Source organism: Lepidochelys kempii, chromosome 6, assembly GCF_965140285.1.
Source record: "Lepidochelys kempii isolate rLepKem1 chromosome 6, rLepKem1.hap1, whole genome shotgun sequence".
NCBI lineage: Eukaryota > Metazoa > Chordata > Testudines > Cheloniidae > Lepidochelys > Lepidochelys kempii.
In genome coordinates, this window is record NC_136385.1 from 72,480,916 (window position 1) to 72,505,706 (window position 24,791).

Genomic DNA, 24,791 nt, shown 5'->3' on the forward strand with positions numbered 1-24,791 from the left:
CCTGCCAGTTTGAGGCATATTTTCCTATTCAAGTGTCTTTCTCCCATTATGTCAGACTCAGACAGTAAACTGATAAGACCATACACAATATTGTCAAAAACAAAGTAACAGATATTCTGTAACATTATCCCTCTGTCCCTGCTAATCACTATCAATAAGAGTGTTTCAAAACTCTAATTTAGGACATCCCAACAAGTGAACTGCATCAGTAAAAGTGATTAGGTGGACCATGAAGCTTGGCAAATGGTAATACATTCCTTTTCTTTAGTGGAAGAGAGGATATGATCTGTATGTATGAGCACATCTGGCACTTGCATACGGTTAAACTTTGTGTCTGTCTCTCTCACACACACACACACACACACACACACACACAATCAGCCATACTTATTATTTAAGTCATAAGCAACAGCATTAAATACAAAAAAAAAAACAATTTATTTTCCCCAGTTAAACAGTATAAAAATTTATATAAAAAGCTTTTCTATTTCTGCATCTAATGTTTCAGCAAATATCACAGGAAAGGTTAAGCCTAAACACAAAAGTGAACCTATTACTTTGTAAATATTTGCTCATAAGTCCAAAGAGCTGTAATGAAATAGCAACTGCAGTGCCTCCTCCTCCCCCCACTCCCTTCCCCTGTGCTTCAAGTCCATTCCATGATGTTTAATGATAAAATCGAGATGATTTTTCTTTACATATTACCTTGGGAAATTGCTGATATTACTGCTACAGGCTTTCTAAATCTACTCTAAGTACATCATACCTCGAAAGAACTTGGTTTACTAATATAGAGTATCTTGTAAACACTTCAGACTAGACAACTGTTGTTCTATTTTGCCAAATTTTATCCTGTAATAAATGTGGAGAGGGACAAAAAACTAATAACTGCTCTTCACATATCTGATTAGCAACCTACCAAGGTTTGCGTTAACCTCTATTTATTTTTTTCCTATTATTTAGGGCTTTTAGTTCTCCAGAAAGCCCTTATATGGTTTTCCCTCTCCTAGAGATTGTCGTTTACTGCACAAAGGACTTAAATATAGGAAACCGCTCTAGCAATTGCTACTACATATACCCTACTTGTCAGAGAAGTCTCCCAGTGTCTTAAATTTCTTGATAATGGAACACATTTGAAGTTATTTAGCATCTAGAGAAATATGCCTAACTGATAAGTGACTCAATGTGAATAGGTTTCATGATTATTCCTTTAACATTTCCTCTCCCCCCCCCTTAATATCTCTTCAGTCTAATAGTTTTAGAGAATCTGCTTACTTAGGAGAAAGCTTTTGTTCAAAATCTGCAATCAAGAATATCTGGCCAATCTAAAACCTAACTGGATGAATGGCTCCAAGTGATTTGAGATACTCTGGGGCTCTACTTAAAACATATTAAAAGATTTAGAGTATCGATATTTTATCCAACTTGTAAAATCACTAACAATGTTAAGCTCAGCAGCACTAAGAAAGCCTGTCCTACATGGCTAGTAACATCCAGTCAACTCAGGTGACCTGACTCATCCTTTAATGCACACATTACAACCAGAAATATTTACAAAGGTTGGAAAGATTTTTCCTGAGAACAGTATTTACAGTGAGTCCTTAAGAAGTTACTAAATTCCTCCTAAGCCATAGATAGTCCCCTGCGGGTTCCAAGCAGCTGAGCCTTTTTCTGCTTTCTCTCCTGCACATGCTTCTCACGCCTCCCTTCTCTGAAAGTGAAAAGAAAACAAATCACACTAAATCGGAGCAGGTGAGCAATTAGTTGCATAGGCACAGATAACTATATGCATAAGCAATTAGAAGGAATCTTTTAGGTTAGCCAGACGAGAAGTTCCCAGATTCGCTTAGTTGCACTGGCCATCTGCTCCATTTTTTACTCATTAGATTACATATAGAAATGTATGGCTGGAAGGAACCTCAAGGAGCCACCTAGTCCAGCCCGCTCCACTAAGGAAGGACCAAGTAAACAGAGGCCATCCCTGACAGGTGTTTGTCTAACCTGTTCTTAAAAATCTGACTCTTATGAACTCTTCTGCAGAAGCACAGCCCATAAAACATACAGGTCCCACTATATAAGGCTACATCTTGAGCTGATCAACCTGTTAAAATCAAGGTGGGGCCTACCATGCTGGGACCTGTACTTTCCAGCAGTCACATTTAGCCTAGGTAGAGGGCAGCTGTGAGCTATACTTTGGTCATCCTGATGCTAAACATTTTGATAGAGATAGAAAAATTTCTCTAACATAAGTATGGTTAAGGACAGTGCATTTATTTAAAAGTGTTGGCTTGTCACACATTTAAGTCTTAGTGCTCTCCTACAGAGTTCTAGTGTTAAAATGGCACCTAAAACACCCTTGTACTGACCTGGTCTGGAGATGTGGCTGTTTGTAATCTTTTGTGTGTGAAGAGACGCTGCTATTCATAGATTTATTCAGGACAGTGTTTTCTTTTGAGTCACCCCAAGGTTTCAGTCTTCCTATATTGTAAGAAGCAAAAAAACCCAACAAAAAAAACAGACCAGCTAGTTATTAAAATTTAGTAATTGTGTGAATTTATGTTGTTAATACTGGCATTCTTATCCTCAACTCTACAGATAACACAAGTTGCCTGACCTGCATTTAAGATCAAGCACAAACACCCTGGTGAATTACATCAATCTGGGTACTAGCCAGCTATTTGGGGAGAGGGCTTTCTATTGGGGGTGGCAGAAGCCTCTGCTCAGAATTCTGCCTGTGGGGTAGTATTAATTGGGAACTACCCCATAATGGAGCCCTCTCTGCTACCGTGGAAGGCAGGGATCTGCCACGATGGTCTTTGGCTGACAAAATCCTTCCCGTTCCTTAATCCACTGTGCCCTGTTTTAGAGGGAGGGGAAGTGGCCTGGACCTGAAGAGAAGCCTCAGCTCCCTGCCATCCGAGCAGAAAGCTCTGAGTGGGGCTGTCTTGCCAACACAGCAGCAGACTCTAGGGTCAGCAGAAAAAAGAGTTACCAACCTTTCGTAACTGTTGTTCTCAGAGTTGTGTTGCTCATGTCCACTCCATTGTAGGTTTATGTGCTCACCACATGCACTGTTTTTCCCTCCATGGTATTCATAGAGAACCAGCTCTGGTGCCCACTGGAGTGGTGCATGTATTCACTGGTATAAGGAGCGCCGCCAGCTTCTCCCTCCCTCAGTTCCTTCTTGCTGGAACTCCGAGAGAGGGGAAGGAGGGTGGGTCATGGAATGAACATTAGCAACACATCTCAAAGAACAGTTACAAAAGTTAGTAATGATTTTCCTTCTTTGAGTGATTGCTCATGTCCATTCCATTCTAGGTAACTCCTAAGCAGTATCTCTGGAGGCAGGCAGGAGTTCATGGACGTGTCAATTGCAACACAGCTCTGCCAAATTTAGCATCATCTCTGGCTTACTGGGTAATGGCGTAATATGTGGTGAACGTGTGTACCAAAGCCCGGCTCGCAGCCCTGCAGATGTCCTGGACAGGGCCACACACCAGGAAGGTAGCCGAAGACACTTGAGCTCTAGTAGAGTGAGCCTTCACTATTGGTGGAGGCACAGCCTGTGCCAACTTGTAACAAGTGCAGATGCAGGTGGTAATCCAGTTTGAAATCATCTGAGAGGATACCGGAAGGCCCTTCATCCTGTCAGCGATAGCAGTAAAAAGCTGAGTCAATCTGTGGAAGGGCTTGGTGCAGTCCAAGTAGAAAGCCAGGGCACACCTGACATCTAGAGTGTGCAGGCATCTCTCCTCGTTGGTCATGTGAGACTTTGGACAGAACACTGGGAGGACGATATCCCGACTGACATGGAGGTGCGACACCACCTACAGCAGGAAGGCCTGATAGGGTCAGAGCTGAACATTGTCCTTCTAAAATACCGTATACGGGGGCTCCGAAGTGAGGGCTTTAATCTCGGAGACTCAACTTGCTGAAGTAATGCCTACAAGGAATGCAACCTTCCACAACAGGAGGAGGGGGAACAAAAAGCCATAGACTCGAAGGGTGGACCTGTGAACCTGGAGAGGACCAGGTTAAAGGTCCCATTGGGGAACCAGGCTGGAAAGAGTCTTTCAAGAACCTGAGTCATCTCATGTGAGAATACAGATCTACCCTAGACACAGGGATGGAAGGCCAATATGGCTACCAAGTGCACCTTTATCGAGGAAAAGGTGACGCCCTGGTGCTTCAAGTGAAGCAGGTAATCCAGATGGGACTGCAGGGACGACTGGGTCGGGGAAATATTCCATTCCGACTCCCAGCAGGAGAAATGCTTCCACTTTTCCAGGTAAATTGCTCTGGTGGAGGGCTTTCTGCTCTCCAAGAGAGCCTGCTGTACCTGACTAGAGCAGGCTTGTTTCTCTAGGTTCAACCACACAGCAGCCAAGCTGTGAGGTGGAGAGCGGCGAGGTTTGAGTGCAAGAACTGACTGTGATCCTGGGAGATAGGTCCAGGCAGTTGTAAAGTGGCCAGGTCCATGAGCATGCCGAACCAATGCTGGTACAACCATGATCCATGCCTTGTCCCTCTTGATCTTCAAGAGAACCTTGCTCATGAGTAGAATCAGCGGGAAGGCATACGTCAGGTCGGCTGACCACGACAGGAGAAAGGTATCGGAAAGTGAGTCTCTGCCTAGGCCTTGCAGAGAGCAGAACTGATGGCATTTTCTGTTCTGTCTGGTGGCAAACAGGTCCACTCGGGGAGCTCCCCACTTCTGGAAGAGTATCTTGACGACCTCTCAGTGAAGGGACCACTCATGGTGAGAGAAGAAGGACCTGCTGAGATAATCCGCCAGCGTGTTCAGGACGCCAAGGAGGAGCGAGCCTTCCAGGTGGATTGCATGCTAAATACAAAAGTCTCATAGACAGAGGGTTTCATGACACAGAGCCAATGAATAAGCTCCACCCTGCCTGTTGACATAGATGATGGAGGCTGTGTTGTCTGTCAACACCTGCACCACCCGAGCAGACAGCTGGAGAAGGAAGACTCTACAAGCCAGGCGGATGGCTCTGAGTTCTCTGATGTAACGTGAGATCCTCCCGAGACCATAATCCCAGAGTCTGCAGTGCATAGAGATGTGCTCCCCAACTGAGGTCAGACGCATTTGAAATCAGGGAGACTGTGGGTTGTGGGCTTGCGAACGGCACACCTTCCATTACCAGAGTTGGATTGGACCACTACTGCATGAAGGTAAATACCTGTGTGGCAGGATTGTGACAATCTTGTCCAGGTGATATCTGGCCAGGGAGTAGACTGACACCAGCCACATCTGGGAGCGGAGGCAGCCTGAGTCTTGCGTGACGGACAACATACGTGCAAGCTGCCATGTGCCCCAGTAGTCTGAGGCAGACCCAGGCAGTGGCGAGTGGATGGGCCATGATGCTGGCAATCAGATCTGCCATTGCCCTGAACCTGGTCTCCGGCAGGAATGCTCTGGCTTGGATAGAGTAGAGTATCTCTCCAACAAATTCTATCCTTTGGATCGGGATTAATGTTGATTATTGTTCGTTTATCAACAGGCCTAAAGCTTGGCAAGTGGCCCACAACTTCTCAACATTGTGCTGGACCTGGAGCGGCCTTTGATGAGCCAGTCATTGAAGTACTGGTAGATCTGGAACCTTGACGTCTGAGGTAGGCTGCTACCACCGACATGCACTTCGTGAATACCCTTGATGCCTTTGCTAGGCCAAAGGGGAGCACGACATTGGTAGTGACTGGTCCCAACTATGAAATGTAGAAACCTTCTGTGTCCTTGAAATATCGATATATGAGTAGGTATCCTTCAGGTCAAGGGCGACGTACCAGTCTCCCAGATCCAGAGAAGAAATGATGGAGGCCAGGAATACCATGCGGAACTTCAATTTCTTGAGATACTTTTTGAGGCCCTGCAGGTCGAGGATGGGGCATAGACCCCCTTTTGGGATAAAAAAAAACCCTTTTCCCCTTAAGTGCAGAGGAACATCCTCTACCGCTCCCACCTGCAGAAGGCCCTGCACCTTCTGAGCGAGTAGATGCCTGTGAGAGGAGTCCATGAAGAGGGACAGGGAGAGAGAAGGGGGATAGAAATAAACTGAAGGGTATACCCCCCTGCTACTGTGCTGAGGACCCACTGGTCCAATGTTATAGAGGCCCAGGCAAGGAGGAAGGGAGACAGGCGGTTGTAAAAAAAAAAAAAAAAAAAAAACCGAACAAACGCCAAGCCATCAAAGGGAAGGTCCTGGATGGGTTGCTGAACCTCTGCTGACAAACCCCGACGACTGCAACCAGGATGCCCGCCTCATAGAAATGGCCAAAGTCATAGACCAGGACAAGGAGTCTACTGCATCTGAGGCTGCTTGCCTGCCCTGACTACCGTTCTGCTCTCCTCCAGAATAGCCAGGAATTCCTTCCTGGGCTCCTCAGGCAGCGACTCTGCGAACTTGGCCATGGACTGCCCAATGTTATAATCAAAGTGGCCAAGTAGGGCCTGATGGTTGGCCACTCTTAGCTGAAGGCTGGTTGTAGAATAAATCTTTCTACTGAAAAGATTGAGCCTCTTCACCTCCTTATTCTTAGGGGTCGATCCCAGTTGGCCTTGTCTATCGTGCTTATTGGCTGCTGACACTTCCAGTGAGCTTGGGGTGGGGTGTGTGTACAGATATTCAAACCCCTTAGCGGGAACATAGTACTTCCGCTCCATCTGGTTAGAGATGGGGGGCAGGGAGGAGGGGGTTTGCCAAAAGGGCTTTGATCAGTTTCACAACTCCCTTGTGTACTGGTAATGCCTGAGACCAACTGATTCTCTGGCAATGGTTGGGGAAATGCCCAGAGGTTCCACAGGTGCCAGGGGGTTGGCAATTGGCCCTGGGGCCGTGCAGCCCATGGGGGCCCAGAAGGAAATGCCGATGGCCCCAGCAGCTGGCCTTGGCCCGTGTGTAGGAGTTCCTCCTTGCTTTCAGAGCCTGAAGACAGGGAGGCTTGTCTGGGGGGGGAACCAGGACGGGACTGATGTTGCCTGTCTACCCTGTTCCTGTCAGCTCTCTCTGTGGACCTCCACTGGGGAGCTGTACTGGGACAATGTCTCTTGGTGCCATGATTCCAGTGACTGGCGGCTGCATTCGGTGACAGTACCCCAGCAATTGACGCCTCACGCCATGGGGGCGGTGCTGTTCTGTGGACCAGGAGTGAGAACGGGAACGAGAGGATCGATATCTTGGAGACTGTCAACGTACCCACGGGGATCTGTACCGGTGAACTGGAGACTGGTGACAGGACTCTGTGGACCAGCGTACCAACCCTCCGGAATGGTGCCGCAAGCCTGGAGACCGATTCGGATGCTCCAGGTGCTGGGGCTCTGGGGACCAGTGATGAGCTTCCAAGGGTCTGTGCCAGACAGCAGGTGATTGACGCTAGGATCCCAGTGAACACTGCCTAGAGACTGGAGAACAACTCTGGGAACTCTGGCAGGTAAGCTGACCCGCATCCAGGGGCTGGTGGGCGGATCTCAAAGGGGGCTCGACAGCTCTGTAGGTGCTGGAACCAGGCCACCGTCCGTAGAGAAAGAGCTGCCCCTCACATAAGGGTCTTTGCTGTCCTCCAACTCTCTCCTTCCCTTTACGAGACACAAGAGAATACCCTCTCCCGGCCTTTCTTTGCTTTTCAGCTGGTACCAGGGATGGGGATTGGCGCCAGTCTGAGGTCGGTGCTGGCAGCATGCTCTGCACCGAGGCTTCAGTGCTCAAAGCAGAGTCCAATCTAGTCAGCTCCAATGCGAGTGCGAGGGCCGACTCCATAAGGAGCGCTCAAAGACGAATGTCCCACTTCTTTTTCGTTCGTGGCCTGAAGCTCTTACAGATGCGACACTTGTCGCTCACATGGGTTTTCCCCAAGCACTTTAGACATCTTTTATGGGGACCACTGACTGGCATAAGTTTCTTGCAGCAGTCACAAGGCTTGAAGCCCAGGGACCAGGGCCTGCCCCGTCCCTAGGCTAAGTCCCATCCAGGACTAACCAACTATTACTAACTCTAACACAAAGGGAACTGTATAAACTATAAAAGTTTTTAACAACTATATACAAAAAGTTCACAACTAGACACAGTTGAGAGACGTAAGCTTGCGGAGGCAAGGAGACGTTCCAGCACTGTCACTGGCAGTAAGAAGGAACTGAGGGAGGGGGGAAAACCAGCAGCGCCCCTTATACCGGTACATATGTGCACCACTCTAGAGGGCGCCAGAACTGGTCTCCTACGGATACCACTGAGGGAAAAACTTCCGGGACTGGTGCATGTGGTGGGCACACACACCTACAAAGGAACGGACACGAGCAATCACTCGAAGAAGAACTTGATTTATGTGGGTCATATGTTTCTGTGGAGATGTCCCAAAACTGACTTGTTTTGTGTGGTGGTGGTGGTAAGAGGGCAGCATTAATTGGCAGCAGAGCTCAGTCAGTAGGAATCCAGTATCTATAGGCCCAACAGGAGGGTGTGTTTTTCAGCCTGGTGAATAGGTGTTTGACAGGGCTTGGGAAAAGTTGCCTGTTTATTTGAATTTTATGTTCTGATACCTAGAATGCAGTATGTCTAAACACTTAAGAGAAACTAGAATTCTTCTAGCAGCAAACAGAAAGAACCAGTCCAGCTGTTAAAAGCCCAGATTGTTTTAGCAAAAGCCTCTCTGCTAGAGAACATACTTTGAATGGTTTAACTTCAGAGCACAAGCTATCATTTTTAAGGCTGCATCCCCATGTAGAGTGTGTGATCAGATATGGAATATGACAGAGCTGCTTTGTTGCTGCCCATAATGTAAGAATGCCCTCTTTCATAAGTTCAGTACTTGTGTTCCCCCTATGGAAATAGCACAAAGTCATAGTACCTCTGTGTGGCTGATATCCAAGTGGCCTTGACAGACTTGCTTTCAGATCAAATGTTGGCTTCTTGGTACTTGTGGGTTCTGCAGTCTGAGCTGCAAACTTGAATGGCGTAACAACTAAAAAGAAAACCAGGGTATCATGTTTAGAGAGAGGGAACAAGAATTTCCAAACAGCCAAATTTAAGCAAACAGTTAGGAAACTGCACAAGGAGAGCACTACAACAGCCCAATTCTATAAGCCAGCCAAACCAAAGAACCATAGGGTCTTACAAACTACCAAGGATCCACACACTATAAAATGTACTCCACTGAAAACACATTTAACACATGGGATAACAGGGAAGAGGTTGAACAATATGGGGCAATAGTGTACAAAGGACAGATGTAGAAGATCTCACACTTCTGGTTGGATTTTAAGTAGATCGCCCTGGTGTGTAGCAGATCTGCTAAGCCATACATCTAGTCCAGTACTTCTCAACTGGCCTGTGGCCTCCCAGTGGTCTACAGAGAGCACGCTGATCACATGATGCTTATTTCCAGCTGTCACATTAAATCACAACTAAAAATTCATTAAGTACTTAATGCTATTTTTTCATGTAAGCAATTACTGTAGGTTACAAAAGGTTGGTCTGCATTCATGAAGAGTAGGGAAGGTGGTCCACAAAACTATGAATGGAAAGGGAAGTGTCTGTGATAGTCTAGCATGTGATCTACACTGGAAGACACTGAGGGTAATGGATGGCTGTTAACAGTTCTACCTGCACACCACTGAGCAAACTGTTAGTGCCAAGTAAAAGTTGTGAGTCACATATATAATGCAATTTACATGGTCATGTAGTTTGCTATGGAACCATGGACTATTTTAAAAGGCTACATAATTTACTCCAGAATCTAAGTCTTCATTTAAAAACATTAATTCTCTAGTAGTTCAAGATTCTCTATGTCTTGATCTCATGTTTCAACAGAAAAACAAAACAAACAAACAAAAAAACAGATAACCAACAAATGGATACTGTACTGATTGGCGTAAGTGCCTGCATGCCATTCTTGGGTCCTTGACATATAGGTCAAACGTGCCACATAGGACATAAAGTGTGAATGAGTGAGGAGCTCAGTCCTTTCTTAAGATGTTTAAGAAAACAAGACTACGTGGGGTGCCTTATCCCTTTTATGTAAGCCAGCTACTATCCCATACAAACTTTTGTCAACACTTCCAGGAAATGTTGAATTTAACCCTAATCCTGAACTACCCAAAACAAAGTAAGACACTCAAACAGTTCTAATATTGACTTCTTGCTCAGGATTGATTTATTTTAGCTATCCAATTTATTTCTATCTCAGGACATGACCTTCACATGCTGTCCAACACTTGCTTCCCTGCTCTCAACTTCAGTACTTTGTAGGATATGAACTGTTAGTTTTATTATCAGGAGTGGGACTTCTATACAATTGTATGAGCATGTTTCGAGACTGGTAAGTCATGCATCACACCATACATGATTTTCCACTTCTCCAGAACAAGTTTGATAGCTCGTTCCCTATTCCATTGTATGGTTATTTGGTTGTCCAGGGAGCTTTTATACAAGGACACTTAAACCTCTTCTGGAGTACTCTAGTACCAAGTCTGCAATGGTGCTTTTATGTTTCCTTGGGGCAGTTTTATCTACTAATAGCATAATACAGAAACTGCTCAACCACACACAATAAGTACAGCTAGACTGGAGATAATTTCTTGCCTTTTATCTTATCCAAAGATTTTTAGCACCTACCTTTTTCAGTTCAAAGGATTGAAAGAAAATATAAAATTTAAAAACAAGATATTGCAGTCCCCTAAAGAATCACTCCTGTCTTGGGAAGTATTTCCCCTTGCCCTTTGCTAAAGCATTAACGTTTGTTTCCAAATATTATGTAAATTTTAAAGCATCAGTTTCTCAGAAGATTACCATTAGGGTTGGCCTTTGATGCAGTCAGCTCATGGTTTGTTGCATTTCCATTAGTGCTCTTTCTAATTGTGGGTTTGCCACTTTTCTGGCTATCAGGTGTGCAGATCTCCAAGAATGGTGACTTTCTAGATGGAGTCTTCGTAAGGGAGCGCTTGTGTTCATTATCTTTTGTAGCTTCTGAGAATCTGAAAGGAAGTAGTTATTAGTCAGAATAAAGATCTGAACCTTCCTGCATTAACAGGTGCTCATTAAAAACATTTCAACCAATGTAAGTCTCTTATTATCTACCAGAGAAAACACGAAATGCTGTAATACATGATCCTTTGGCACATTCCTTGTCATGAATATGCAACAAGAATTTGAATCTGCATCAAGTGCTATCAACAACTAATGCAACAATCACACAATGTTTTTATTACAATTTGATTTTTGAAGTTCAATTTCTAAATTTCATGATTTAGTTCACTTTTGGAGTTATGAATGCAGTAGGATAAATCAAAGTAAGTGTTCATTAATCTGTGTTGTTTATATATTGTACCAAATACTTGACTGATGTTTTTGGTGAGTCCTTTTTACCTGACATTCATTTTGGTTGTTGAGAGAATGGAGGGATTGAATGAAGATTTCTGAGATAAAATACTCCGATTTGTGGTGCCTACAGAGATGCGTGGGGAGCGCCGCAGGTTGCCTGGAGTACAACTTGGAGAGAACCTTCCTCTTTGGGGATTTGGGCTGAATAAAAATACTCTGCTGCTGGAGCATTTCTAGAAACAGAAGTGGGCGTTTAGCACATTCTATGAGAGTTTGGCATTTGGAAAGGCATTGCTGCCTGGATTGTGCTGGAGCTACAGAACAGAATACATTTAATCATAAGTGCACAGATCAGTCTGCTTTAAAGAATAGTATTTCAAAAAAGAGAAGATCTCCCTCATAACTAGACAGACAAGATTATCTGGGGGGAAAAGACTCTCACCTTAGCATTGCTGTGTGGAGTTCCTTTCTCACATGCCTTTGCATGGTTGGCTTTTTTAGCCAACATCTGCAAAAATAAAATGTAAGGGGTCTTAAATAGATACCAAGTGTATGGATGAGTGAGTATCAGCAAGATAAGAAACATAACATTCAGAATAAAGTTTCAATTTTCCTGTTTTGACCATATTCATTGGTGTACATTTCTGTAAATCTTAGCATGTGCACACATTTGTCACACCTGGAAATGCCATTATTTTGCAATTCCCACACGTTCAAGTTTAGAATACAAAATCTGAGAGATCCACGGGCCATCAAGAACCATTTACATGCCAAGTCTTTTGAAGGTGAGTTGAATGCCTTTCTCTGAGAAGGTATATAAAAAGCACTTAAGTTTTTCACTTTGGATGGGCATTCACCGGTCAAGACCATCATTTAAATCCCACTTTTTAAGATGCTCAAGTTCCATGGCAACCCAGACACAATTAAGATGTTTGGCTTTTTTGTCTAACAACCCCACCAACGTAATTAGGAGTCTACTTTTTTAAAGAACTACTTATAAAGTATGTATGCTACCCTGATAGAGTCAAAGAAAGATTAGTTCTGTGGGAGACAGAGAGGCCTTGGGGGACAGTCAGAGTACTCAGGATAGACTTATATCCTCACAGTCTATGGGACGTTAGGATTGTTGAAATTGCATGGGCCCGCTACCAGTCAATTAGTCCTCAAAAATGGTCCTTTAGCCATATGGGAAAATGCATGACTCATACTGAGGCACTGTGGGGAGACAATGCAATAAAGAACCCTCTCTAGATTTTAGAAGAATGTAGGGATGAGGGATATGATCCTCTATTGATTCCTACCTTGACCTCATTGATAGAATTGCTGAAGTTTTCAATCAGTTTATTTTTTCTCTCAATGTAAGCATCAATAGACTCCATTTTCTCGAAGTGAGCCTCATGCAGCTTCTTGAAGTCTTCAAAATTCCAAAAATATGGAAGAGAAATTGTCAAGATTGGTCATTTTATAGGTAAGTGTAAATGATCAGAGGATGGAGCAAACCTGGAATAATTGTCAGTAGGGGATAGGAGAAAAAAATATTTAAGTGCACTTTTTTTCTGACTGTATCCTGTGAGTCTAAGTCAGTGGTTCTCAAACTGCGGCCCACTTGTGGCCCAAACGGCACACAGCTGCGGCCCATGTGACATCCTCAGGCCCATACAGGCAGTATTATTTATCTATACATTTTAGTGTAGATGTGGCCCACATAACAAAGCCCTGGTCTACACTACGAGTTTAGGTCGAATTTAGTAGCGTTAGATCGATTTAACCCTGCACCCGTCCACACAACAAAGCCATTTACTGCGACTTAAAGGGCTCTTCAAAATCTATTTCTGTACTCCTCCCCCAACGACGGGATTAGTGCTGAAATCGATTTTGCCAGGTCGAATTTGGGGTAGTGTGATCGCAATTTGACAGTATTGGCCTCTGGGAGCTATCCCAGAGTGCTCCATTGTGACCGATCTGGACAGCGCTCTCAACTCAGATGCACTGGCCAGGTAGACAGGAAAAGGCCCGCGAGCTTTTGAATCTCATTTCCTGTTTGGCCAGTGTGGCAAGCTGCGGGTGAGTGCAGATCTCATCAGCAGAGGTGAAAGAGCTCCAGCATGGACCGAACAGGAGGTACGGGATGACAAATCTGTGCTATCAGACCTCCGTTCCAAAAGAAGGAATGCCCAAACATTTGAAAAAAATCTCCAAGGGCATGAAGGACAGAGGCTATAACAGAGACCCGCAGCAGCGCTGTGTGAAACTTAAGAAGCTCAGGAAAGCCTACCAAAAAAACAGAGAGGCAAATGGCTGCTCAGGGTCAGAGGCCCAGACATGCTGCTTCTATGATGAGCTGCATGCCATTCGAGCGGGTGCAGCCACCACTACTCCACTGCTGTGCTTTGACTCACTCAATGGATTATCATGCAACAGGGATGCGCATTTTGGGGACGAGGAAGACGATGATGAGGAGGTTGAAGATAGCACACAGCAAGCAAGCGGAGAAACCGTTTTCCCCGAGAGCCAGGAACTGTTTCTCACCCTGGACCTGGAGCCAGTACCCCCTGAACCCACCCAAGGTGGGCTCCCGGACCCGCCAGGCGGAGAAGGGACATCTGGTGAGTGTACCTTTGTAAATATAATACATGGTTTAAAAGCAAGCATATTTAATGATTAATTTGCGGCCAGTACAGCTACTGGAAAAGTCTGTTAACGTGTCTGGGGATGGAGTGGAAATCCTCCAGGGATATCTCTATAAAGCTTGCTGACAGAAGGCAGGAGTCAATTCTGAGGCTACTGGAGGATCAAACTGATATGCTCCGGCATATGGTTGAGGTGCAGGAAAGGCAACATGAGCACAGACCGCTGCTACAGCCCCTGTGTAACCAACTGTCCTCCTCCCCAAGTTCCATAGCCTCCTCACCCAGACGCCCAAGAACATGGTGTGGGGGCCTCCGGTCACCCAACCACTCCACCCCAGAGGACTGCCCAAGCAACAGAAAGCTGGCATTCAATAAGTTTTAAAGTGCAGTGTGGCCTTGTCCTTCCCTCCTCCCCCACCCCTCCCGTGCTACTGTGGCAGTTATCCCCCTATTTGTGTGATGAATGAATAAAGCATACATGAATTTGAAGCAACAATGGACTTTATTGCCTCTGCAAGTGGTGATCGAAGGGGGGAGGGGGCGGTGGTTAGCTTACAGGGAAGTAGAGTGAACCAAGGGGCAGGGGTTTTCATCAATGAGAAATAAACAGAACTTTCACACCGTAGCCTGGCCAGTCATGAAAGTGGTTTTCAAAGCTTCTCTGATGCGCACCACGCCCTCCTATACTCTTCTAACTGCCATGGTGTCTGGCTGCACGTAATAAGCGGCCAGGCAATTTGCCTCAACTCCCACCCCACCATAAATGTCTCCCCCTTACTCTCACAGATATTGTGGAGCGCACAGCAAGCAGTAATAACAATGGGAATATTGGTTTAGCTGAGGTCTAAGTGAGTCAGTAAACTGCGCCAGCGTGCTTTTAAACATCCGAATGCACATTCTACCACCATTCTGCACTTGCTAAGCCTATAGTTGAACAGCTCCTGACTACTGTCCAGGCTGCCTATGTCTGGCTTCATGAGCTATGGCATTAAGGGTAGACTGGGTCCCCAAGGATAACTATAGGCATTTCAACATCCTCCACGGTTATTTTCTGATCTGGGAAGAAAGTCCCTTGCTGCAGCTGTTGAAACAGATCAGAGTTCCTGAAGATGCGAGCATCATGTACCTTTCCCAGCCATCCCACGTTGATGTTGGTGAAATGTCCCTTGTGATCCACCAGTGCTTGCAGCACCATTGAAAAGTACCCCTTTCGGTTTATGTACTCGCTGCCTTGGTGCTCCGGTGCCAAGATAGGAATATGGGTTCTGTCTATCGCTCCACCACAGTTAGGGAATCCCATTGCAGCAAAGCCATCCACTATGACCTGCACATTTCCCAGAGTCACTACCCTTGGTTGTTGCATCCGATGAAGTGAGCTGTAGCTCACGAAAGCTTATGCTCAAATAAATTGGTTAGTCTCTAAGGTGCCACAAGTACTCCTTTTCTTTTTGCGAATACAGACTAACACGGTGGATACTCTGAAACCTACCCTTGGTAGCAGCAGCTCAGTGATTGCGTTGGCTACTTGGATCACAGCCGCTCCCACAGTAGATTTGCCCTCTCCAAATTGATTCCCGACTGACCGGTAGCTGTCTGGCGTTGCAAGCTTCCACAGGGCTATTGCCACTCGCTTGTGAACTGTGAGGTCTGCTCTTATCTTGGTATCCTGGCGCTTCAGGGCAGGGGAAAGCAAGTCAAAGTTCCATGAAAGTGCCCTTACGCATGTGAAAGTTTCGCAGCCACTGGGAATTGTCCCAGACCTGCAACACTATGCGGTCCCACCAATCTGTGCTTGTTTCCTGGGCCCAGAATCGGCGTTCCACGGCACGAACCTGCCCCATTACCATCGTCTGTCTAAAACTGGGGCCCGTACTTGGTGTCCACATTGCTGGGGCACGTACTTGAGAGCCGTCTGTGTCCATGTCCTCATCACTCTCCTCACCGTGCTGCCGTTGCCTACTCGCCTGGTTTTCCAGGTTCTGGTTCTGCATATATTGCTGGATAATGCGCATGGTGTTTAGAACAGTCATAACTGCTGCGGTGATCTGAGCGGGCTCCATGCTTGCCGTGATATGGTGTCTGCAGGAGACCAGAGTGGCAGTGGAAGCGGCAGGTGGATGAGGATGCTGACAGAAATATGGCGCCCGCACGGAAAAAGGCGTGAAACGATTGTTGGCCATTGCTTTCATGGAGGGAGGGAGGGGGGAGCAAGGGGTAGGCTGGCAGCAGACGGTGGAGTATGACTGCTAGCTATCATCATCTCCTGGGTGCTCGCTGTGCTGCTGGCTGGGAGAGCAGCCTGAGGCAGAATGGCCCCTTCAAGGATTGAACTCAACACTGGGTTTAGCAGGCCAATGCTCAAACCACTGAGCTGTCCCTCTGCCAATATTCCAGGCAGGACTGAATCTCCATTAGATAAAACTTGAAGAGAATGACCTGAGTCACTCCCATTTATATCAAGGCGCCCTGACAGACCTCACCGAGGTCTGCCAGGAGCACCCATGTCTGCCCAGGTGCCCCGACCGACCTCACCGAGGTCAGCCCAGAGCACCCAGGAGACAACAAGGACGGCTACCAGTTGTAATGCACCATCTGCTGCCACAAGGCAATGAGCTGCTGCTGTTTAGCAATGCAGTCCCACGTCTGCCAGCACCCAGGAGACGTATGGTGCAGGTAACTAAGGGAAAAAGGTGCGAAATGATTGTCTACAGTTGCTTTCACAGAGGGAGGGAGGGAGGAATGGGGGTGGGGGGCAGCTGACGACATGTACCCAGAACCACTCACGACAATGTTTTTTGTCCCATCAGGCATTGGGATCTCAACCTAGAATTCCAATGGGCGGCGGAAGCTGTGGGATAGCTACCCACAGTGCAACGCTCTGGAAGTTGATGCTAGCCTTGGTACTGTGGATGCACTCTGCCGACTTAATGGTCTTAAGTGGGGGGGACACACAATCGACTGTATAAAATCAATTTCTAAAAAATCGACTTCTATAAATTCAACCTAATTTTGTAGTGAAGACATAGCCGTAGAGTGCTTCATATGTGGCCCACAATGGTAAATAGGTTGAGAACCATTGATCTAAGTGATTAAAAACAAGTGGAAGTGGTCGCCTATCTCTGCCTTGACTAGTTCTAAACGAATGGCAAGTCATTATTTCTTCAGTTACTGGGTGTTCATTTTAGTGCAGATCATTAGTTCAAAGAAAAAAAGATAGCAACATAATTTAGTATTTCCTGTCTGATGTTAAAAAAACCCTTACATATATAAATGCTTTTCATTCAGAAGGGTTTCAAAGCACTTGACAAACTGATTTTAAAACTAAGCACATTTATATACTACCAACATACAACCAGCTCTTGGGAGAAACACAGGCAGATATACACCACACTGGAACACTTCGGAGCCATGACAACTGCTTTATAAAAGAGCAAGAGGTTTTCCCCAAGCAAGCCCTATGAGATTTCAAGCCCCATATTAAAAAAAAAAAGAATGAGATTGGATTCGTTTAGGCAGTAACAGGCAACTCTCCTTTCATACATGTTCAATAAGCCTATTTTCAGAGATAGTAAATAACTTACTTGGCGTAATGGGTTTCACTCCTGTTTTTCCAGTTTTAGACAGACGGTCTACATATCGAGGGATCTTCCCAGCTGGAGGATGGGCTGGGAGAGTGTCATCTGGTACCATCAAATCAAAACAAGACTGTTAAAACTACTGGAAGGTTAGCTTAATGCTACTAAAACTCAAGCTATTCTTTTGCTTCATGAAACTCTGGAAGCTTCCAATACTGAAGGAGTACTCACTCCCTTAAATTGGGGCTGTAGTATGAGAAATAAAAATGGAACTGTGGAGTCCCACATTTAGAGTCTCTCAAAGGCTTCCACATTAAAGGTGTTCCCAAGAAATAGGATGACTTTGCCAACTGCAAGCTCAATATGGTATCAGAAAGTCAAGGTAGGTTGTTTCCTTCTCATGCATCACTATCAGTAAAGGTTCTGCAGGCCAAATTCTGCTCTGGGTGGCAACCCAATTGCCTGCGTTGGCTCTGCAGCACTACTACTAGTAATAATAAAAGCTTCCATGACTATTGTACATGAATGCACATCTGGGAGCTTATCTGTTTAAACAGGGGGTGACATTTTTACTTAGAGACTTGAGAGCAGAACCACACAGTGACTAAAGATTTAGCCAGTAAGTCTTGAAGCTTTTCCTCATTTTTATGGTTTGAATTTCAAGCTTCTTCTGTATCATGTTTACACCGATATTTCTGCTGAGTTCAGTTAGTCTTCTTTCTTAATTTTAAAACAATTCACAAACAGCTGTATTTTTTAAAAAGACGTTAGATTAGAGTATGATAGCATTTGTACACAGAAAGTGAATGCTCAATTATTCCTTATTTCAGGCCTGTCCTGAAGTCAGTATAGAATGGCCCCAAGATATTGGGGGGGAAAAAAACCAACACGATGGGACCAAGGGGTGGGAAAATTAGTGATTTCTTTTAACCCATGTGTGTAAGTTTCTCTGTAGGCTTGTAACAGAACACTTGTTGAGTCACTAGAAGGACATATTGCTCAGATAGAAGGCAGCAAGTGTAAACTCAAACAAGAACTATGATCATGGTATAAGAGAGGGATACTGCAGCTGTTTCTCAATGTGAAAGCTCAACTTGTTGGGTCAAACAGAAGGCTCTTTTATATTGTGTGTGTTGATTGGTGTATCTAACTTGGGGCGAAACATTAAAGTTGGCTTCCCATAACAGTTTTCTTGCATACTCTACTGAACAGCAGTTATGCCCATGCTTCAACTCAGAGACTGTACATACCTATTGTGCCATCTTCCTGGAGCAGAGCATAGGATTGCATATGGCTTAGTGCTTGGGTTCTCAACCTTTTTCTTTCTGAGCCCCTCCCCGCCAGTATGCTATAAAAATTCCATGACCCACCTGTGCCACAACTGTTTTTCCTTCATATCAAGTAGATTAAAAACCAGGGCTGGCATTAGGGGGTAGCAAGCAGGACAATGGCTCAGGGCCCGATGTCACAGGTGGCCTCGTAAAGCTAAGTTTCTCAGGTTTTGGCTTCAACCCTGGGCGACAGGGCTCAGTCTTTGGCTTTCTGCCCTGGGCCCCAGCGAGTCTAACGCCGGTCCTGCTGTCTGCTTTATTCTGGCAGATCCCCATAAACCTGCTCACAGCCACGGCCACATACACACGAGTGAGGAAGACACCTGTTCTGATTTTCAGCATCATATCAAACATAGCAGGCAGGGAATGATGAAGTTTCACTTCCCTGGACATGTTTTTTTGCTGTCTAAGCTGCCCAACAATAATATTTTTTCCTAGCCTGCATATAAATTTATACTAACTACACATCTGGGAAAGTTGAGTCATCTGCAAGCAGAGGCCAATGAAGTACAACACCTGAAGTACACTTCCCCACCTCTTTCCTCAGGAAGAGAGTGCCACGTTTATGATAATCCAAGAGGCACTGAATTTAAAGGAGATCTCCAGAGGAAAAGAGTTGGGATTGTGTACCTCATCGTCTTCTTTTTTTAATATATGAAGAAGGCCTGAAAGATTTTTTTTTAAATATTCAGCTTGCTTTTCACATAAGAAATTCAGGTCTTATCTACCCTGAAAGGCTATGGTGACTGGATTTAAACAGTTAACAAAAAAGGTTTTGAACAGCCTGACCCAAAAATCTTTCTATTCTCAACTGCTCACCTTTCACTCACTTTAAGCTTGTGAAGGTTATTTTACTAGTTCTCCAAGAAGTAATGTTTGGGAAAGGGACCTTTGCTAAGGATTTGATACACTAGTCAATTTAAGTAAGGGCATGCTTAGACCCCCAAGAAGTCCTTCACCAAAACTACAGAAGACCAGACTTGACATTCCAAGGAAAAAACCCAAGCAGAACACCCACCATGTCCGAACTTTCAAGCGTCCTTTACAATTCATAAAGGAAACAAGTGCACAAGCCCAATTTTAAAAGATTCTTCACATATCACCTTTAAATGAAAGGTGTTCCTCAGACAAACAATCTGTCATGGAACAACGATCTAGGCTATTAAACCATCAGGACATTTCACAATATTTTTACGGACATAGTACATAAATCAAAATTCCTGTCTGAAGTATCATAAGTACCCAAACTAAGAGCTACTTGCATTTTCCCCTTACTTTCAACTCCATTTCTTTTAGCAGAAACCATCTTCTCCCTTTGCTGGCTCTTCATGGGATGCATCTCTGGGTTCACAGGAGCTTTGTTCTTAGCTACAGGTTCCTCATTTTGCCATCTTTTCAATCTTTTGCTGTCTCCATCCTGGGGTACTTCTTTTTCTGTCATTTCTGGATAATTCTGGAGTTCAAAGATGTTTAGGTTAAGCCTTTTTTTCAGGATGTTCTGCCTGTTCTTTAGGACAAGGTCTACAGTAGAAAAGGTTTGCGGTATAGCTATACCATCAAACCCTAGTAGTGTAAATGAAACTTATACCACCAAAGAAGCGATTTTTCTGATAGCTTATATTTGGCAAGCAAAATAAGCCTACTCACGGTCACTTTGTTGCCAGTATACCTGCATCTACACCAAGGGGTTTGCTGGTATATGTGTTGCAATTTCTCACCCCTTATAAACAAAAACAAACAAAAAAACCCACTGACATTGCTATGGTCACAGTTCTGGGTTTAACTGCACATCTGCACCCTTTGTGGTCTCCTCAAGAGCATCTCCTTAGGTTTCTGGCCTGACACCTTTGTTCTTCTCCCTCCAGATCAGAGTTTTAGCGATGCAGTCCCCTTGCAATTCACTGTGCTTGTCACAGAAAATCTGACTTTAGTTTAACACTTGCAGTTCTGCTCTCTCAGGAACAACGAGAGTCAGTGACCAACCAGCTTTTGCAAAGTACAGTATATTTAGTTAAGTCAAAGCATTACAGAGAAAAAAATTCAACTATTAATCTATATGCATCCTAAGCTTACCAGATATGACCCATCATCTGCATGAGATTCTGGTAGGTCCATAAATTTGTCAGTTCTCTGTTCCAGAGTGAATCTTTCCATGAGTCAGATCAGGCTGACTCTTTATATAGTTAAGAGGTCTTTGTCTCTTAGGCCTCCTAAACCAGGTAAAACCAGTTAATTCTACTTCTCCTATGGGGAGAAGCTTCCAAGGGCTGGGTATTTGCATAGTCAGCACTGGAAATTTGCATTAAACTTCCACCCCTCACTAATTCTAGATTCCACTGCAAACCCACCCTGTGAGCCAGAAACACAAAGATATATACACCACTTAGTGATACAATGGTCTATCACTATTCCATGCGTGCATGGCATCTGACACATCTCCATGTAATTGTCTTTGATGTTTCCATGGTCTCACATCTGTCACAGCTATGCTGGCAAAAGCTTTTAGTTTAGACCTGGCCGAATATGCTATACCAATTTGGCACTTTACAAACAAACAAACATTCTCCTTCTGCACCCCTTTCTTCTACCCACCCTTTTCTTTTTAAACAAAAAGTCTCACATACCAACTTAGAGAGAAAGACCTACTGTCTATATAAGGGAAAGTGAAACATTCCAGACGCTAAATGCACAAAGCAAACCAACTGAAGAAAGTTTTTCTTTCAATTCTGGTCATCTGAGGTATTGCTTGTGTATACTAGTTAACATTTCAGAAAGCGGCATGACAAACTGAAAACATCCTTTACTCTATTTTTCCAAACTGACCAATGCTCTTTATGTTTAGGATAAAGAGTGAGATCACCTAGTTATCTCAGCAATTACATAATGTTCCAGGAACACTAGGAAAAGATTTTGACAATGTTATTTTAATTAGATGGACTGCTTATAAACAAGGTAGGGCAAGCAAAGTTCTCAGTCTTGCTAGAACTCCCTTTACATCAAAGCTAGCCAGCAGAGATAAGGAGTATTGTAGAAGCATGGAGTTTAATGCAAGTTGATTGGCTGGATGATGAACATGCCTGGCACCAGTGCTGCGCTGGATGTATCAGGTACAGCATAGAGTTCCACGCTTTTATTGGAACACCCAAGAATATTGCAATACACAGATGTGGGAGAGGAGAACACAGAAACTCTTATTTATTTGAAAAGAGCAAACATGAAGGAAAATATTTTAACAAAGATAGCACACGAGAAGGAAAATTCTTGTTGGTCATTAGTTGTCATTCTGCCAGAGTAAGTGAGGAGGAGGAGAAATTCAAAAGCTGCAGAACCAAGTTAAGAAATAGTGATGTCTCTGCAGCTTTGGTGCAACTGCACCTGGAATACTGTGTACAGCTCTGCTTCAGACTGCATAAAATTGGTTGTTTCCTCAACAGTGATATTTCAAAAGTTCTGGATAATTTTAAAAACTGACGACATGGGGACCATCATCTTTCTTTGAGGGCAACTTAGTTTAAATCCCATTAGGGATGGGGCGGGGAAAGAGGGGAAGGTTGTGGCCATTTTTAAAAAGAGGGTGGTTCATATTCAGAATTCTCTAAAGAACATGCTTTGTCAACCTTTGCTGAAGAAACCTGCAGTTATGAAGAACAAGAAAAAAGGGACCAAAAGTCTAAAAAATGTTTCTTCAAATTTAAGACACTTTCAGGAAGTTTAAAGCACTCAAAAAGCCATACTTAGAACATGGTGTACTATAGAGTACAAAAGGAAAAGGATATTTCAATGCTTGAAAAAATGCAAAGATGGCTACTAGACTCATCTGGTGATCAGAGCGTCTATTAAGAAAAAAACTTCAAGAGTTGAGTGTATTTAGCCTGAAAAGAGAGTGAAACATGATTATACTGTCCTGGTACTTAATCTCTAATAAGGTTCTTAAACTGCACCCACTGTGGTATTTGAGCACCTAAAGTCAAATTATGACTCTGGGAAAGACCCATGAAGATTACAGGTGATCTGAAGTTGATAAAGAATAAGCTTAAACAACAGGAATAGTTGATTGCAGCTAGCAGTTGACACAAGTTTCAGAAAAGTAGGGTACCAAAATACAAAGTCAATAACATTACTGTGTTTGCCTGTTGAAAGGCAGGCATTTCCTGCCAAGTGGTGGCAGACTAGACCAAAGGTTCTATTTAACGTGTGCTTCTCTTAATAAAAAAATAAAGCCTGAAAAACTTGAGTTACCTCTTTCTCAACACAAAACACCATATCTTCTTCATTAGTATTAATTTCCTCTTTGGAGGCCATCTTTCCAGTTGCTACCTTCCTCCCTTTCCCACGCCTTTTTGTGACAAAGGACACTGGAATAGGTTTGACCTGCTCCAGACTGCTGAGCTCCTCTGTATCTGTGGAGGAGGATTCGCTCCTTCCAAAGTCCTGTATAAGAGAAATGGGATTATTGTCTAACATCCTTACATGTGCATATTCATGTCAGATGCACTAACGAGAAAGCTTCACAACTTATTAATGGAACACAGATATGTCACACCCATTGTTCACAAACAACAAACCTGTTGGCATTCTCGCTGTTCACTGGCATTACAGTCAGTGTGCTGATGTCAGCTTTTTCCTCAAACACTGAAGTTAGAAGACTAACAAACTGCCCTCAAAAAACTATCTGAAATCCTCTCATTTGTTTTTATTGTATACATAGCATTCTGTCAAGGTATTTAACATATTCAGCATTTCACATTTGACACCTGACCGGAAGAATCTTGGGGCTCTCCAAGTTTTTAAGATCTCATAGATCTTTTTAAAATCCTGCAAGAGATCATGTCATCTGTGCTCCTCCTACAGGGCTACTCTGATCTCTAGCAATGGAAAAGCATACCTATGCTGTTGATACTGCATATACCACAGCCCAAGGACTCAGCAGAAGAGTGAATCTGACAAGGATCATATCAGTTCTTAATGGTTTCACAAAAGGGGCCACAATAGAAGTATATGCAATACATAATGACAGAGAAAGTAGCTTCTGATTTACCTTATTTCATAACATAAAAACAAGCGGACATTCAATGAAACTGAAAGGCAACACATTTAAATAAAAGAGGAAGGTTCTTTTTGTTGTGTTTAAAAAAATAAAACCACACGTACAGCATAACAATATATTAGGATAAAAAAAAACTATAAAAAAACCAAACCAAAACAAAAAAACAACCTTTTTCTCTAGGATGTCCTTTGGTTATAGCATCCTTAGGAGTAACTTGTAAGTGTAGTAGGCACAAAATGGACAGACAAATAGGATTAGACATTCATTCATAGAGGTGAGAACATCCAGTTAAAGAATATAAAAGGTAGATAGGATAAACAAACAAAAAAAGGAAGGGACACTCCCTCCCACCCCAACTGCCTAGGTTTAGCAAAAGCTTCCTATACAAGCTAGTTTATTGCATATAATAATTGTCTTTATGAGGTTTCTTGTACCTTCCTCTGAAGCATCAAGTATTGACCACTATCAGAGAAGACAGCAGATTTGATGGACTATGGATCTGGCATGACATTCCCTGTTTGTAGGCTATCCTGGGAAAGCATTAGTTGCAGAAACAGCACAGGTGTTCCCTGATGGTGGGTTCAAAGCTTCACGGCTAGTATTTAAAATATTGAGATCTAGGTTGTCATTGGCTTGGTTCAGCTCCTGAAGATGATCTTCTCTTAAAGGACACAATGGAGAATTTTGTACATTTCCCATTGCTAATGTCTGGAGCTGAACAGATCAGAGCAAATTTGAATATTAGCATATCAGCTTCCATTTGACTACATTTTAGCTCACACTAAAGATAAATCTATGTAGGTACTGGAGCACGAGTTCAGTTTTAACTCCAAATTGTTTTGTCACAATTCCATTACTAGGATGAACACTGGCCTAGTCAT

The 24,791-nt window shown here is 43.9% G+C and overlaps 1 protein-coding gene across 1 annotated transcript in view; it reads right to left on the reverse strand.

Moving 5' to 3' along the window:
• Positions 1-430: 430 nt before the first annotated feature.
• Positions 431-24,791, reverse strand: part of NUSAP1 (nucleolar and spindle associated protein 1) — a 34,699-nt gene continuing 10,338 nt past the window's right edge. The window contains exons 3-12 of the mRNA XM_073348727.2: positions 23,103-23,294; positions 20,139-20,316; positions 17,539-17,637; positions 12,629-12,741; positions 11,770-11,835; positions 11,373-11,560; positions 10,797-10,981; positions 8,857-8,970; positions 2,367-2,478; positions 431-1,711 (exon numbers count right to left, since the gene is read on the reverse strand). Coding sequence (XP_073204828.1) covers positions 1,624-1,711; positions 2,367-2,478; positions 8,857-8,970; positions 10,797-10,981; positions 11,373-11,560; positions 11,770-11,835; positions 12,629-12,741; positions 17,539-17,637; positions 20,139-20,316; positions 23,103-23,294 — 1,335 coding nt within the window. The 3' untranslated portion in view covers positions 431-1,623. The remainder of the gene's footprint in view (positions 1,712-2,366; positions 2,479-8,856; positions 8,971-10,796; positions 10,982-11,372; positions 11,561-11,769; positions 11,836-12,628; positions 12,742-17,538; positions 17,638-20,138; positions 20,317-23,102; positions 23,295-24,791) is intronic.